The sequence below is a fragment of the Haliotis rufescens genome, unplaced genomic scaffold (genome assembly GCF_023055435.1).
Source record: "Haliotis rufescens isolate VD_foot unplaced genomic scaffold, xgHalRufe1.0.p SCAF_2, whole genome shotgun sequence".
Classification (NCBI taxonomy): Eukaryota; Metazoa; Mollusca; class Gastropoda; order Lepetellida; family Haliotidae; genus Haliotis; species Haliotis rufescens.
The window spans coordinates 5,005,797-5,022,121 of NW_025963890.1; the positions used below are offsets into that span (position 1 = coordinate 5,005,797).

General features: G+C 42.7%; 1 protein-coding gene across 1 annotated transcript; it reads left to right on the plus strand.

Annotated features, from left to right (window-relative positions):
• Positions 1–100: 100 nt before the first annotated feature.
• LOC124112776 lies at positions 101–9,865 on the plus strand. Its single transcript, XM_048399529.1, has 6 exons — positions 101–568; positions 3,446–5,131; positions 5,515–5,603; positions 5,908–6,067; positions 7,240–7,445; positions 8,358–9,865. Exons 1-6 carry the CDS (start codon positions 400–402, stop codon positions 9,036–9,038), a joined length of 2,991 nt encoding a protein of 996 aa, XP_048255486.1. The 5' UTR covers positions 101–399; the 3' UTR covers positions 9,039–9,865.
• The last annotated feature ends 6,460 nt before the right edge of the window (positions 9,866–16,325 follow it).

Below are 16,325 nucleotides of genomic sequence, written 5' to 3' on the forward strand. Positions count from 1 at the left end.
GTAGGGACACGTCTGTTCTTGTAGCCAATCCGTAAACCCGGAAGAACCTCTGCACTGTTATTGTAAGGTACATCAAAAATTAGTAACTTACCTGACACGGAACTAGTCGCGGAATGTTCGTGCGCGCAGGTGACAGATGAAAAAGGCACGGCGTGACAAAAAATATTATCTTCATTGAAATCATATGATTGCATGACGTCGAGGAACATCGCCACGCCTTCATACTGACAAAATCCGCCTTATATTTAAATGAGCTAACCATTTTCACAGTTTCATACACAGTGACGTTTTTTCTGCCACCGCAAGGAAAAGAGAGTGCGAGTGGTTTTATTCTCAAAGGCCAGTTGTTTGCCGACACAAGACGAGTAGCAATTGAGACGTCAAGACCACATAACGAACATGGGCCTGATACGGCGAACCTCGGCCACTGTAGCTGGTCTATACTGTACATTTGTCACACTACTTGTAGTGTGTATCTTTAACTTTAGTGTTACAAACAACACCCTCCCCATCAACGTCGCGTATGGAGCCGTCCTCATCGTGCTGTCAATACTCAGCATCATTGTCGGTAAGTCAAGTTTCCTTGTTTCAATTTATAAATTATAAATTAACATTTCAAATTTTCTTAATATCTTTTTGTAGTTACCAAGCTATATATGTATGAACGCAGTTTATTTTATTGATGATGTTTATCATAATACTAGTCATATTTATATTAAAATATCGTCACATACGTGAAGTGATATTGATGCGAATTTTTAAATAATTAAGTTATATTGTATTGACTCGATACTCTCCTTAAAGGTCATATCGCTTATAGCTGATACGATGTTGAAAATTAGAACGAATATATATCAATAACAAAACAGTGGTTGACATTTTGTATATACGATCTCAAATATATATATATGTAAATATATATACATACATTCATGTAAATCTATTCACTTTGTATATACTTATGGAAAGAATTAACGGAACAAATATAGAGAACAGTTTCACCTGTCATTTTGCCTTTACCCTGTAACTTGACTGGGATGTTTGTGTTGTAAAACAAAATATTAGATATTTGACTATTGTTTATTATAAGAAGCTAAACTTAAATTGGTGTTAAATGAAGATGCTTTTTTCATGAATATATAAATGAGAATTGAGAAATGGGTACATATACACATCGACAACTATATCAATCCTGGTATCAGGAGTGAGTGAGTGAGTCAATTGAGTTTAACGCCGCTTTTAACAGTATTTCAGTTATATCGCGGCGTGTCTGCTTAATGTGGGAGGAAAGCTCGAAGTAATGCATGTCTTAGACGTTTACCACTTCGATGAAACCCACGAGCACGGGTATGGTGCTGACAAACCTAGAAACATGATCGGGGCGAACCGGGATTGGAACCCACAATCATAGGTTTCTGGCATGCCCAAGGGACGCAACTTTGCACAGCGAATCGCGGCGCCTTAGACGACTGGGCCACCCTCCTGGTATCTGGAAGTATTGGACATTTGAAACTGCACCTACATATCCATATTATTTTCATTATATCAAACCTAATATTATCATACAGCATCCCTTCCGTTCCTCTCGCTGTTATAGATTTCAATGTAGGTAACATCAATTACTCGTGTATGTCTTTAGAGGCCAATTCATGTACTTTGTCAAATGCGGTGTATATTTCATCGATTGAATTCTAACCATTCATATTTTCGAAGTCAATTCATGCCTTTTGTTCCATTGATTCGATTGTCTGCTAAACACCTTTTGACTTGACGTCATGAGGCATTTCACTGACGCGATAATGCAACATGACGTCATCCATTGTTCATGACGCGCTAGTCGATTCAACAAGAGACTATAGGTGTGGATGTCTCTTTCATGTGACCTACGTTTATGTGTATGTAAGGAACCAGTCCCAAAACGTAATCGTAACACGCGAGTTAAAACTATACTTGTGATCCAGTAAATTCCAACTAAACCTGTCATTAGCCGTCTTTCGACACAGAGGATGAGACTGTTGATTCGCCAGTTTTAATATTTATTTAAATTACAGCCTAACATCAGTTGCATTTAGGCCATATAGAGTTTCACCCTCCTGTCTTTTCATACCCCATATATCAACACGAGTCGATAAAAGTTCCAAATTCCCATGCAGGCCAGTGTTTGGATGATAAACGTGGAATAACATTACAATTTGCTGATTATATAACAAAAATAAATAAGGCTAATTTCACTGGCTCGCGGATAGCCGTTGAAAAAAAGTAACGGAGGAAGGAAATGAAAAAAGATGTGTACTTCCTTAAGACTGTAGACAAGTGTCCATGGCCTGGACCGTAGCCCGCTGACTTACCGACGACGTGGACAGGAAGACGAGGAACTGAGGGGATGTGTGATGCAGAGCATTTCACATTTATTTCCTTTGGAAGTAACCGCAAACATGTATATAAATAATTCCGCGTCGTGTGGTTACGTTTTTAAATAATGCAAAGCCATGTGTACTCTACTGCTATTGCATCTCTGAAATCTCAAACATTCAGTAGCCAATTCGTCATTCTATCAAATTTTATCAGTTAGTATTTAATTTTTAAGCATATAAAGGCTTAACGTCATATACCACTGCGACGTCATACAAACTAAGGTGCAAAATTTATGTAACTGACAATTGAAAGAATTGTTTCATTATGTCATTATTTAAATATCACTCCTTTCCTGCGACAGTTTGTGAAAAATAATTTTCGGCGCCGTAATTTTGGTAAAAAATATTGGTTCAATGAAGACTGGGATAAGAAATGAATTTGCAACCACATGGCCATATTTGAAATGTTGTTAATTTATGCCGAAAAAAGCAAATTTATTGATTTTCAAAGATAAATTATACTAAGGTACCAATGAGTTGTTGTGTACTATGCGAAAATTAAAAACATTACAAACGTATGATTCCTATATTGATAAAATCATTTAAATAGAATCTGCCCTTATTGATGATTTCACGTTCAGCCCACAACGAAAACATCGACTCAACGTGATACGTGCGAGTCATATCACTACAACTTCATGTCGTTGCTGACCGTCTCCGTGGTCTAGTGGTAGAGCGCCCGCCCGGAGAGGGGAAGGTCCGGGGTTCGATCCCCGGCCGCGTAATACCAAAAAACGTTTAAAGATGGTACTTGTTGTTACCCTGTCTGGAGTTCGGCATGAAGGGGCTAAAACAAGGACTGGTCTGCTCGGAGACAGTATACTGTGTCTGAGTGGGGTATTCATGTTAAACTGCGGCATGGTATCTCAGTGAGCTACCACTATCAATCGGCATCAGTCCGAACTAGTACAAGCAGCCTCACACATACGTGCATGCACGTCGCTATATAAGTGCAATAATCTTGGACGCGACGTTAAACCTAAATTCATCTCACCTCATGTCGTTGCTGATGTATTCATTTTGACTTTCAGGTATATCTGCCGAACACCCTGAAGAAAGCGTCCTCAGATCCTTTCAGCTCTGTCTCGCGGCCATGTGGGGCAGCATCGGCATCTATCACGTGACTGAAGGCACCAACCCCCAGGGTGTGACAGATTCCCAGGCGCTATGGGCGGGGTACGGCGCCTTCCTCCTGATATTCCTCCTCTTCGTCATCGGAGCGCTTCAGCACAAGGCGAAGTTTGCAGCGGTTCTCTCCCTTGGTTTCTTTCTCTCCTGCATTTTCGAGATTGCCTCCCTTTGGCGCCCCCTCCGCTCCAGTGCCGGTTCCTACTACATCCTCCTCGCCGCTCTGACCCTCTACAGCATCGCCAGCAACCTCATCACCAAGCTGAAGAAACGAGACGACAAAGACAACGTTGAACCCCAAAACCACGCTCAAGGTCACTCGAAAGATTACATCCCTCTGGGCCATGCTATGGACACGCTAGCCTTTGCTATATTTGCTGGCCACGTGACCGGTATCTATAACAACCCCAGACAGGAGTTCATGTGGGTCGTATCAGCTGGTATATTCCAATCGGTCGCCGGCGTCGTCGCTGTCCGTCGTTCCGACGCCTACAACGGCTGCCTCTTTTTCCTCCACGGCATGTTCTGGATGGCCAACGCTTACACCCTCACTGTGGAATATGCCACGGGAACCCCAATGCCACCCCTTATAGCTGTGCAAGTCATCTACATCATCACCTTCTTCTGCGTCTCAATTATCTCCCTTACCCGCGAGATCTACCAATTCCTTCAACACCTTTCTCTCTGCATCATGTGCATCGCCTTCTGCGTCAACGGTTTCTCCGGCGTCTTCCTCGGCGCCATGGGGTGGATCAGCTTCATCTTCTCCCTCTACGGCCTCGCCGCCCACATCAGTCGACTCCAGAACGGCTCCTTCAAGATCCCGCTCGGGGTCCGATGCGTTGAGACGGCAAAACTGAAAAACTTCCTGGTGAACAAATGCCGCTGTTGCGCCGTCTGCATCTACGGTAGGCTGAAGGAGTCGGGAGGACGTCGTAGTAGCAGCCTCTTCTCCTCCAGTGAGATGTTGGGCTTCTCCAAGTATCTGGACCTCGATAGTGTCGGGTTTGCCCTCAATGCTGTATCGGCTCTGGCCGTTGTCTGGGCCCCACTGGGACCAGCAGTCATGCCATGGGTGATTGGGTTCGGCGGTATTCCTCAGATGGTTGTAGCATCCATTGCCTTCGCTAGAGGCCTGACAGTAGAGAGCTGTGCCTTCTTCACCTTCTCCTGCCTCTGGTTGATCTGGGGACCTGCTCGTGGACTTGGCATCCTCGTCCTGGACAACAGTGTTGCTGCTGCTACTGGTTGTATCGCCTTCCTGTGTGTGGGCCTCCTCAACATGGGTTTGGCCGCCCTCATCAACAAGGCATGGTTCGTCGTCTGTGCTGTCTTCGAACTGGTCGTCCTGGCCTTCCTGCTGCGCGTTCTCGCCGTCCCTGCTGTCAGCGTCTACGAGATTGTCATCATCATCATATTCGTCATCGTCTGCGTGTACTGCTTCGCTGCCTCTGCTCTGAAGACTGTGTGGGGTCGGGAAGTCCTGCCCATGGGTAAACCTCTTCTCCAGGTTAGCTACATTCACTCTCAAGGGGACAGGGCAATATGGGCAGATGCGAAGAAGCAAAGCGGAGTTAACACAATTGGAGGTATGTATTCAATCCCTTACAAATTCATTGAAAATTACCATGACCATGCACGTTACATGCCTATTTATCTGTATACATTTGAGGGGCGGTCGGGTAGCCTAGTGGTTAAAGCGTTCGCTCGTCACGCCGAAGACCCGGGTTCGAATCCCGACATGGGTACAATGTGTGAAGCCCATTTCTGGTGTCCCCCGCCATGATATTGCTGGAATATTGCTAAACGCGGCGTAAAACCAAACTTACTCACTCACTCACTTTATACATTTGTCTTCAAGCGTAAATTAAATTGAATTTATTGTTCACAGGCTTTTCAAATACAAAAGCATCTTCTCCCGTACTAACATGACTTTTAGTGTCACCATTGTATATACCCTTCTCGATTTCAGAGATAATGAACAAAGGCGGCATCTGTGGTATTCCGACTGATGTGGTGTACGTGCTTGTCGCTGCTGTCAAGTTCCCAAAGTCCGTCGAGGTAAGAAATACTATCATGCAAAACTACCGGGCAAGTCCAAATATTCATGCATTCTATGACATCCAAATGAGGCTGAAACATCAACCAATATGCTACTCAAAAACAGTCATGACAAATTAACTATTTTAGTAATATGAAAGGATCTGTCTGTCCTTAACGTATTTTGAGTAGTATTTACTATTTACCTTACCGACAACGATTCTCAGTTGACTGCATCTAATTCTCTCTGAGTTATGCACTCAGTTATTCATTATAGAGTTTCATGTTGTGAGCTCATGTTTGAACCTGTGTGTGTCTGGTACAGAGAGCCTACAAGTCCAAGAAGGAGGCCGAGGACCGACCTATGTCAATGTGGATCTCCCGGAGAGATCAGATCGCGGCAGGACGTCCTTTGTTTGGGGAGCTCCTGTGGGACTTTATGGAGGAGATCTGGCCAGGAACTGTCAGTCTAGTGCTGCCCAAAGGTACGCTCCACTTTATATAGCCAGTCTAGTGCTGCCCAAAGGTACGCCCCACTTTATATAGCCAGTCTAGTGCTACCCAAAGGCACGCCCCACTTTATATAGCCAGTCTAGTGCTGCCCAAAGGTACGCCCCACTTTATATAGCCAGTCTAGTGCTGCCCAAAGGTACGTTCCACTTTATATAGCCAGTCTAGTGTTGCCCAAAGGTACGCCCCACTTTATATAGCCAGTCTAGTGCTACCCAAAGGCACGCCCCACTTTATATAGCCAGTCTAGTGCTGCCCAAAGGTACGCCCCACTTTATATAGCCAGTCTAGTGCTGCCCAAAGGTACGCCCCACTTTATATAGCCAGTCTAGTGCTGCCCAAAGGTACGCTCCACTTTATATAGCCAGTCTAGTGCTACCCAAAGGTACGCCCCACTTTATATAGCCAGTCTAGTGCTGCCCAAAGGTACGCTCCACTTTATATAGCCAGTCAAGTGCTGCCCAAAGGTACGCCCCACTTTATATAGCCAGTCTAGTGCTGCCCAAAGGTACGCTCCACTTTACATAGCCAGTCTAGTGCTGCCCAAAGGTACGCCCCACTTTATATAGCCAGTCTAGTGCTACCCAAAGGCACGCCCCACTTTATATAGCCAGTCTAGTGCTGCCCAAAGGTACGCCCCACTTTATATAGCCAGTCTAGTGCTGCCCAAAGGCACGCCCCACTTTATATAGCCAGTCTAGTGCTGCCCAAAGGCACGCCCCACTTTATATAGCCAGTCTAGTGCTGCCCAAAGGTACGCCCCACTTTATGTAGCCAGTCTAGTGCTGCCCAAAGGCACGCCCCACTTTATATAGCCAGTCTAGTGCTGCCCAAAGGTACGCCCCACTTTATATAGCCAGTCTAGTGCTGCATAAAGGTACGCCCCATTAATGAATACAGAACTGCTTTACAATGTATAACGGTGCTCTTTTGGTCTTCATTCAATCATTCCTTCTTTAATGATATGCAATCTTTCAAAAAATATACATGTAAAACAACTTTACTTTGGAGTACATAATACAACGCGTATACAATGCAATGATCTTTTGTGAGTTTGAGTACAATCTAAAATTACATTTACTGCAAGCCTTTTTCTGTTCAATGTGGAATATTGTGATGATGATTCAATTTGTGTCCGTTCTCCCAGGCCCGTGGCTGGACAGTCTAGGTATCGGCTACGCTGAGAAGTACATCGGCCGTCCCGACAGTATCGCCACCCGTATGCCCGACAACACCGTCACGTCCGCCCTCCTCGACATCTGCGGCCCCGTAGCCTCCACCTCCGCGAACCCCACTGGCGAGGCCGACACCACCCATCATCTCCAAGTGCTGGCTAAGCTGGGACTTGAAAACGTAAGCTTTGGCACATTATATGTTTCCAAAACATTAAACTGTGCTCCAGTTTAGAACTTTTTAGTTCCATAATGTATGACGTGATGTAGTGAGTGAGTGAGTATGGCTTGACGCCGCTTTTAGCAATATTCCAGTAATATCACGGCGGGGGGCACCAGAAATGGGCTTCACACATTGCACCCATGTCGGGAATCAACCCCGGGCCTCGGCGTGACGAGCGAACTAGGCTACGCGAACGCCCCGATAATGTGATGTAACCCAGTTTAGATGTTACCGTATACTTATAATGATGATGATGTTGATGTTGATATAGGGTAATTTATATACCGAAAGGATGCACATCACACATGGTCATGCTCAAAGCACTTGGCATAATTACTTCGGTCAACGGATCAGTGTGCATCCCAATTTCATTCTCAACTCCATTGGAAGTATACATATGATATCAGAACATTTCTACTATTAAAAGGAATAAGCAACATTCTCCTTAGCAAAAGTGTATATTTGTTGGTCTATGTACGATTTGATATGATAGCATTTGCAATAACGACAGGCAATGAGATGGCGTGTTTTATACAGGTTTTCCGTATTATGAGTGTGTGTGTGTGTTATTATCAGGTTTCTCTATTTTCCCTTTCTCACCGTACCCACATGGATATAACGAACTACAAGGAACCAGAGAAATCAGTTCGTTATATCTGTTGTTCGTTATATACGTTTTCGCTCGGAAACGTCCGCCATCTCTGACAAAACAAAACACAATACATGCCATTGCAGCAATGACTTGTATAGGAGATAAATCGTGGATTTTTTAACAGTTCGATGTATCCGTTTGTTCGCTATATCCGTGTTCGTTATATCCGTGTTCTACTGTAGATGAAAACTGAGTAACGTTGTATTTACATGTTTTAGTGTGACGGGATTCTATGCAGCGGCCCAGCTCCGGAGAACTCCGCATCCACGGTCGTGGACTGTCGGAATATCAACAAAGGGCAGCTCGGGTTTTTCCGTATCGGGATCGTCAAGAGAACCTTTGTTGAGTCGGTGTTCGAGGGAGTTCTCAACTCACACAGAGGGAAGAAGATGGGTCTCCCCGCTTCTCCTTCCACCGCCAGCCTCGGCAGCCGAGACAGCGGTATGGGCGGCGGTGACGGTAACAACACTGATTCCCCCAACAAACACGCCGACTCCGACAGCGGAGGCGGCCATGACAACCCCGCATTTGAAGACGACACCGTCTCCATCCCTCTTGACGACGTCACTACGGAAGCACAGGTTTATGAAGAGCAGATAGGCGGTAGAACCAACCCATCTTACGACGAGGAAGAGTTCTCAACCGTTACTGGTTCCGAGACATACTCTAGAGACAACCCATACGACGAGGCCGCTCCCGCTGCACCCGGCCGAGCCTCTCTGAATGTAGACTTCGGGTCGGAAAGGTCCACTGATCAGAATCCTTACGAACCTATAGCTCGATTTTCGGGTGTCCCTGCTCTTCTAAAAGCATCGAGACAGATTGGCGGTAAAAAGTCACACAGTTTTGGCGGCGCTGATGCCCATATTCGGCTGAACCCAGTCTACAAAGATAAATGAGAGTTAGTATGGACTCGTTCAATGAAACTTGCTAGTCTGTGATTTCCTGAGACTCCTTGCCTCAGCTGATTTTATTTACAACAAAGAATATAAATGTTATTCTTGATGAGGCGAACGTACGTTCACACCGTTCACAATGTTCAGACAAGTTCTTGACTGGTACCACTGGTCATTAACTTATATCTTGTTGTAGATGCTCAAAATTCAACAACTTGTCATTGGAGAATGGTTTGGAGAAAGTCTCATTGCTCATATTACTCGAGTTAAACATATGATACATATTCACAAAATACACCACAAAACACTTAAATATGTTGCCCTCTGAAGTCCTTCCTACAGTACTTACGACTTATTGATGATATTATGATTATTCTGATATTTTATTTAAACAAACTTATTATGGTGCTCTCTGAACTCTCTCCAACTGAACTTACAATAAGTTGATGATTTTATTATTATACTTATGTATATTAAATGGAATACCTTGTAAATATGTAAATAATAATTTACGACTGTGAAAACTGGCACAATGGTGCAGTCGATGTGGAATTATCAGTAACATGACACAAGCTTGGAGAAAATCCTGATATGTCGACGTCGGTTACAGCAAAATGTCATGTATAGCAAATTCTAGTCCACAAAATCTCTGTTCACGTGACCAGGCAGTACGGATATAACGAACTTAAAGTTATTGTTCGCCATATCCGTTGCAAATCGGGAGAATGAATTTGAATATGTGTGGAGTGTATATTAGTTTTCTATTTTTATGTATTTTTATACTGATGCAATGTGCAATGCGTATTTCACAATAAAATATGAACTTAAAATGATTCATTTGTTTTCCTTACCCTAACGATTTTCATATATGTTAACGACTCGTCGGAGGGGATGAATATTGAGTATCATATCAGATGAATATTGGCGCTATGGCAGCTCAATAACAGAAAGGGGCATTTTAATAGACGTGGGGTGGAGTAGATTGTGGGACATCTTTGTATTAGAATCAGTTGTTTAGAAACTACAGTTCTGAATGTGTAAGTCTGACCATAGTTCTGTTTATGTAGGTCTAACCATAGGTGTGAGTCGAACCATAGTTCTGGATGCATAAGTCGAACCATAGGCGTGAGTCGAACCATAGTTCTGAATGTGTAAGTCGAACCATAGTTCTGAATGTGTAAGTCGAACCGTAGTTCTGATTGTGTAAGTCGAACTATAGGTGTGAGTCCAACCATAGTTCTGAATGTGTAAGTCGAACCATAGTTCTGAATGTGTAAGTCTAACCATAGGTGTAAGTCGAACCATAGTTCTAAATGCGTAAGTCGAACCATAGGTGTAAGTCGAACCATAGTTCTAAATGCGTAAGTCGAACCATAGGCGTGAGTCGAACCATAGTTCTGAATGTGTAAGTCGAACCATAGTTCTGAATGTGTAAGTCGAACCGTAGTTCTGATTGTGTAAGTCGAACTATAGGTGTGAGTCCAACCATAGTTCTGAATGTGTAAGTCGAACCATAGTTCTGAATGTGTAAGTCTAACCATAGGTGTAAGTCGAACCATAGTTCTAAATGCGTAAGTCGAACCATAGGTGTGAGTCGAACCATAGTTCTGAATGTGTAAGTCTAACCATAGGTGTAAGTCGAACCATAGTTCTAAATGCGTAAGTCGAACCATAGGTGTGAGTCGAACCATAGTTCTGAATGTGTAAGTCGAACCATAGATGTGAGTCGAACCATAGTTCTGAATGTGTAGGTCGAACCTAGTTCTGAATGTGTAAGTCTAACAATTGGTTTAAGTCGAACCATAGTTCTAAATGCGTAAGTCGAACCATAGGTGTGAGTCGAACCATAGTTCTGAATGTGTAAGTCGAACCATAGTTCTGAATGTGTAAGTCGAACCGTAGTTCTGATTGTGTAAGTCGAACTATAGGTGTGAGTCGAACCATAGTTCTAAATGCGTAAGTCGAACCATAGGTGTGAGTCGAACCATAGTTCTGAATGTGTAAGTCGAACCATAGTTCTGAATGTGTAAGTCGAACCGTAGTTCTGATTGTGTAAGTCGAACTATAGGTGTGAGTCGAACCAAAGTTCTGAATGTGTAAGTCGAACCGTAGTTCTGAATGTGTAAGTCGAACCGTAGTTCTGAATGTGTAAGTCGAACCATAGTTCTGAATGTCTAAGTCGAACTGCAGTTCTGAATGTGTAAGTCGAACCTTAGTTCTGTATGTGTAAGTCGAACCGTAGTCCTGAATGTGTAAGTCGAACCATAGTTCTGAATGTGTAAGACGAACCGTAGTTTTGAATATGTAAGTCGAACCATAGATTTGAATGTGTTAGTCGAACTGTAGTTCTGAATGTGTAAGTCAAACCATAGGTATTAGTCGAACCATAGTTCTGAATGTGTAAGTCGAACCATAGGTGTAAATGTGTAAGTCGAACCATAGTTCTGAATGTGTAAGTCGAACCAGTAGTTCTGAATGTGTAAGTGGAACCATAGTTCTGAATGTGTAAGTCGAACCATAGGTGTGAGTCGAACCACAGTTCTGAATGTGTAAGTCGAACCATAGTTTTGAATGTGTGAGTCGAACCATAGGTGTGAATGTGTAAGTTAAATCTTAGGTTTGAGTCGAGCCATAGTTCTGAATGTGTAAGTCGATTCGTAGTTCTGAATGTGTAAGTCGAATCATAGGTTTGAGTCGAACCATAGTTCTGAATGTTTAAGTCGAACCATAGTTCTGCATGTGTAAGTCGAACCATAGGTGTGAGTCGAACCAAAGTTCTGAATGTGTAAGTCGAACCATAGTTCTGAATGTGTAAGTCGAACCATAGGTGTGAGTCGAACCATAGTTCTGAATGTGTAAGTCGAACCATAGTTCTGAATGTGTAAGTCGAACCTTAGTTTTAAATGTGTGAGTCGAACCATAGATATGAATGTGTGAGTCGAATCATAGGTTTGAGTCGAACCATAGATCTGAATGTGTAAGTCGAACCGTACTTCTGAATGTGTAAGTCGAACCATAGTTCTGAATATGTGAGTCGAACGAGTGTTCAGAAAGTGCGAGTCGAACCATAGATTTAAATGTGTGAGTCGAACCGTAGTGTTGAATGTGTGAGTCGAAATATAGTTCTGAATAGTGAACCTCGCCACCCTTACATTAGACAGTTTAGATGGTCTAGTGTACCTTGAAACCTATGCATTATGGTCTAGTGTACCTCACCATGCTTACATTAGACCGTTTCAATGGTCGGGTGCATTTCACAACCACTTAGATCCCTAAGTCATCTGTCCTCTACTGGAATAGGCCTCCAAGGAGCGATGTTTCGTCATGTCTGTTTCAGATGGTCTCCCCGCTGTACAATACACACATATACCACTCCATCCCTGATAGGGATACAGCGCATTGGGATTCATACTTACAATTAAAAATTAAAAAATTAAAAATGTCACTGAGTAATCAAAAATTGATTTAACCATATCGGAATTTGATTTGTATGTGGTAAACTGGAATGGCTAAGTACGTGAAACATGATGTTGGCAGAGTGAACTAGAAATAATTAGTTTTAGGATGAGTGCAATCTTGCGAACCAAATATAAATTGCCAATGCAGGAGAACAACGAGTCTAGATCATCCTCTGAAATAGATTCCATTTAACACGAAGGGCAAATGGCTGCGAAAACTATACGAATGGACCACTGAAAATCAGTGACGACACCAGGTGTTCACTGACAGAGAACCCTGAATGACAAGGACGGGAAAATGATGCAAAGTCAGAAAACACGCGTATATAATTAACTGAAGTAATCTCCCTTTGCCCAATTCGCTACCTTCTGTCCAAGCTAGTTCTGAAATGTCCCATAAGGTGCTGTTGTACATGTTCAGTCGTAAACGGTCTTTACCGAGAACAACCGAACGGCTCGCGGTCAGTGCAAGAAGTGCGGCTAGGGGAGTGTTTAGCATGGGGTTAAGCGCAAAGGAAAATAACGCCTTCATCACGCTCACGTTAAGGGATTAGGGTGGTAATGTCCGTGTCCCGTGGTAAAAGCTGAGGATTGTCACAATGGGGAGGATTAGGCAATAGTTACCAATGTGTAGCTTGTCTGACCTATTTCAGGGGACGGGGAGAGGCGAGTTTATGACATCACACAGGTTATTAAAGCTTGAAAATGTGATGTTTTGTTAAAGGTATTCTTGTAAAGATAAATTTATTCACGCTTACAATAAAAGACGAAATGTCTCTTGTTAGTTTTAAGGGTCTTTGATTAGACTTGCCATCTTTTCTCTGAACATTAACTTCCCAATCATAATGTTTACTGTTATCCCTGGATGACATGACCACCAGTAAATGTCCTATTTCCATCTTGTTGACAACTGACCATGAAAACGCCCTCGCCAATATTAAACTCAACTCATTCACTTTCACATACCGTAAAAGAGTCTACCATGTGTAAGTGTTAAATCATAACCATTCAAACTCGATTATCGATTAAATTCATTACAGAACATTAAATACAAAATATGTGATTGGTGGACACATTTTCAATTGTGCACTATATATGTTCTGTACAGACATGGGTTGTAAACTTCTAACAAGGATCAATCTGTTTAGTAGTGACAGTACATTTGAAATCCCTATTCAGTTTTCAGGGAACGACTACAAGCACTTCAATGATAAATCTCATGATGCAAAATCAATATGTTTAACACTGACAATACAGTCACGGAGACCCCCTATTGAGTTTTCCGGGAACTATCACTATCACTTCAATGATAATCTTGTTGTGCAAAGCATATATTCTTAACGCTGACAGATGCAGGTTTTATGAAAATTCCATATCTCATTCTCGGGAAACGACTGCTTCAGTGGAACCTATATAGAAGTATAAAAAATCAACGTAAGCCCTTAATCTGGTCTGGAGAATGAGGAAGTTGTCGAGACGCTCCATTGTAGCAACGCCAATTACGTTTGTTGGAACGCAAAGAGAGCTGGCAGGACCGAGTGTGTAGTGTGGGTAGGTCGGCATGATTAAACATGCAGTATCTGTCTATAAACCGTGTTATGTTGACTCACGGAGACGGCCGTACAAACGGAGCAGTAATAGGTGGATACGACATTGTGGACGGTGCTTCCCCAAATGTTTCCCCATGACGGCTATGGAGACGACTTTAGATCTTGAATAAACATGTGTATATCATATAACGTGTAATATTTTGATTGCACATGTCAATATTTTATACCAGCCATTTCGTATTTGCTTGTGTCACTCATGGAAAACCTACTAACATGTAGGTGTGTGTTTTTTAAAATATATATTTGTGTGTTGTTATTTCTGTTTGTTTTGATGAGTTTTTTTGCTGGGGTTGGGAAGATTTTCGTGGGGTTTCATTTCCATTCCATTTAGTTTATATCATTTTAAGTTGTTCTTTTAGTTTAGTAACATTTCGAAGAATGTGAAGACGCCCCCAAACTGCAGCCTTCTGCTTAACCATAACCGAGATTGTCAGAAGGGCTGTGGTAGTAGTAGTAGTAGTAGTAGTAGTAGTAGTAGTAGTAGTTTGGTTTGGTTTGGTTTGTTTGTTGTTTAACGCCGCACTCAGCAGTATTCCAGCTACATGACGGCGATCTGTAAATAATCGAGTCTGCACCAGACATCCAGTGATGATTAACATCATGCGCATTGATCCACGCAATTGGGATACGATGACATGCATCAACCAAGTCAGCGAGCCTGACCACCCGATCCCGTTAGTCGCCTCTTACGAGAAGCATAGTATCATCACTATTTGATAGTGACACGGGTCAGTAGTAGTAGTAGTAGTAGTAGTAGTAGTAGTAGTAGTAGTAGCAGTAGTAGTAAAAAAAAAATGAAGCAAAGAGGGTTTGAGTGATCCTGGCACAGTCAGACTGGTTAGGCTCAGCCTCAGCTCAGGGCCCTTGCCCCCTCTAAACGCAGCCCAGAGAGCGATTGGGACTTCTCCCAGGAAGCGCTGCCTACTAGTCAAACCCACCCAGAACTTTTCGGAGAATGTGAAGACTCCCCAACACTGCAGCTTTCTGCATTACCCAGATTGTCAGAAGGGGTGTATTCCTGGCAGAAAACCCGGGTACTCTCCAATTGTCGGTCAACGGATTGGGAGGTACCAAACCTAAGGCACCGAGAACAATGGGGAGTCGAACAACTTGGTACTTGGGATGCAAGCGGGACATTTCGAAAGCGAGGTCCGCATATTTGCAATGTTTTTCAATGTGTTGACAATGTGATAAACGGTAACAAAATGATCGACCCACTCCATCATCTCGCTCAAGATAGTGTGTGTGTGTGCCAAAGTTGGGCATTCACTGACAATGTGTTGGACAGTCTCATTAAATTCATTACATAATCTACATTTCATAATCGCATTTTGAGGGTTTCGAGTGGGAAGTGACTGGTCCTGAGCATCAAACAGAAAGCCTTCTGTTTCACATTATTATTATTATGATTTTTATTTTATTTTTATTATGATTATTATTATTGTTGTTGTTGTTGTTGCTTTTGTTATTCTTGTTAGTAGTAGTAGTAGTAGTTTTGTTGTCGTTAATGTAGTTGCGGATGTTGTAAACTCCCTTAATACAGATGACTAGGTGACCAGGTGATTAGATGACTACATTATCAGGTCATCATGTGACTGGAAGATTAGGTGACAGCTGATGGTTAATCTGTTTCTGAAATCCGTTTAGCCATGGACTTTAAACAATACGTTAAGGAGAGGCCGGTAGTTGCGAGTATCTTTTCTAACTTACACATCTCTTCTTGTAGACATTGGCTGAACATTCTTTTGAGAAACTGTTTGAAACTACTCCAGGGTGCCGTTGTACAAAGCGTGATCGTAACTCCCATACCTTAACATAGACTTAGACATGGAAAGTCGTAGCGCTAAGGTTGTGTTGAACAACGTCACCCTGAACTCTATTGAGAGTCGCCCTAAACAGAGATTTAGAGCATGAGAACATAGCCCTGAACAAGGATATAAATGTTGCTCCTGGTTTTTCTTTTCGCTTTTCTCATCAAAGGTTTATCTCACTGCTTTAATATGAGTATCGTGTTTGTAACAGTATGTAACACAACATATATATCATTTTCTAAGCCTTAAAGTATATACAGATATTTGAAAATAATTAATTGTTTGTATAGGCTTCTTGACAGGCGGAGACCGCCTCCGTGGTCTAGAGGGGGAGCGTCCGCCCGGAGAGCGGAAGGTCCGGGGTTTGATGCCGGGCCGCGTCATACCAAAAGACGTTAAAAGATGGTACTT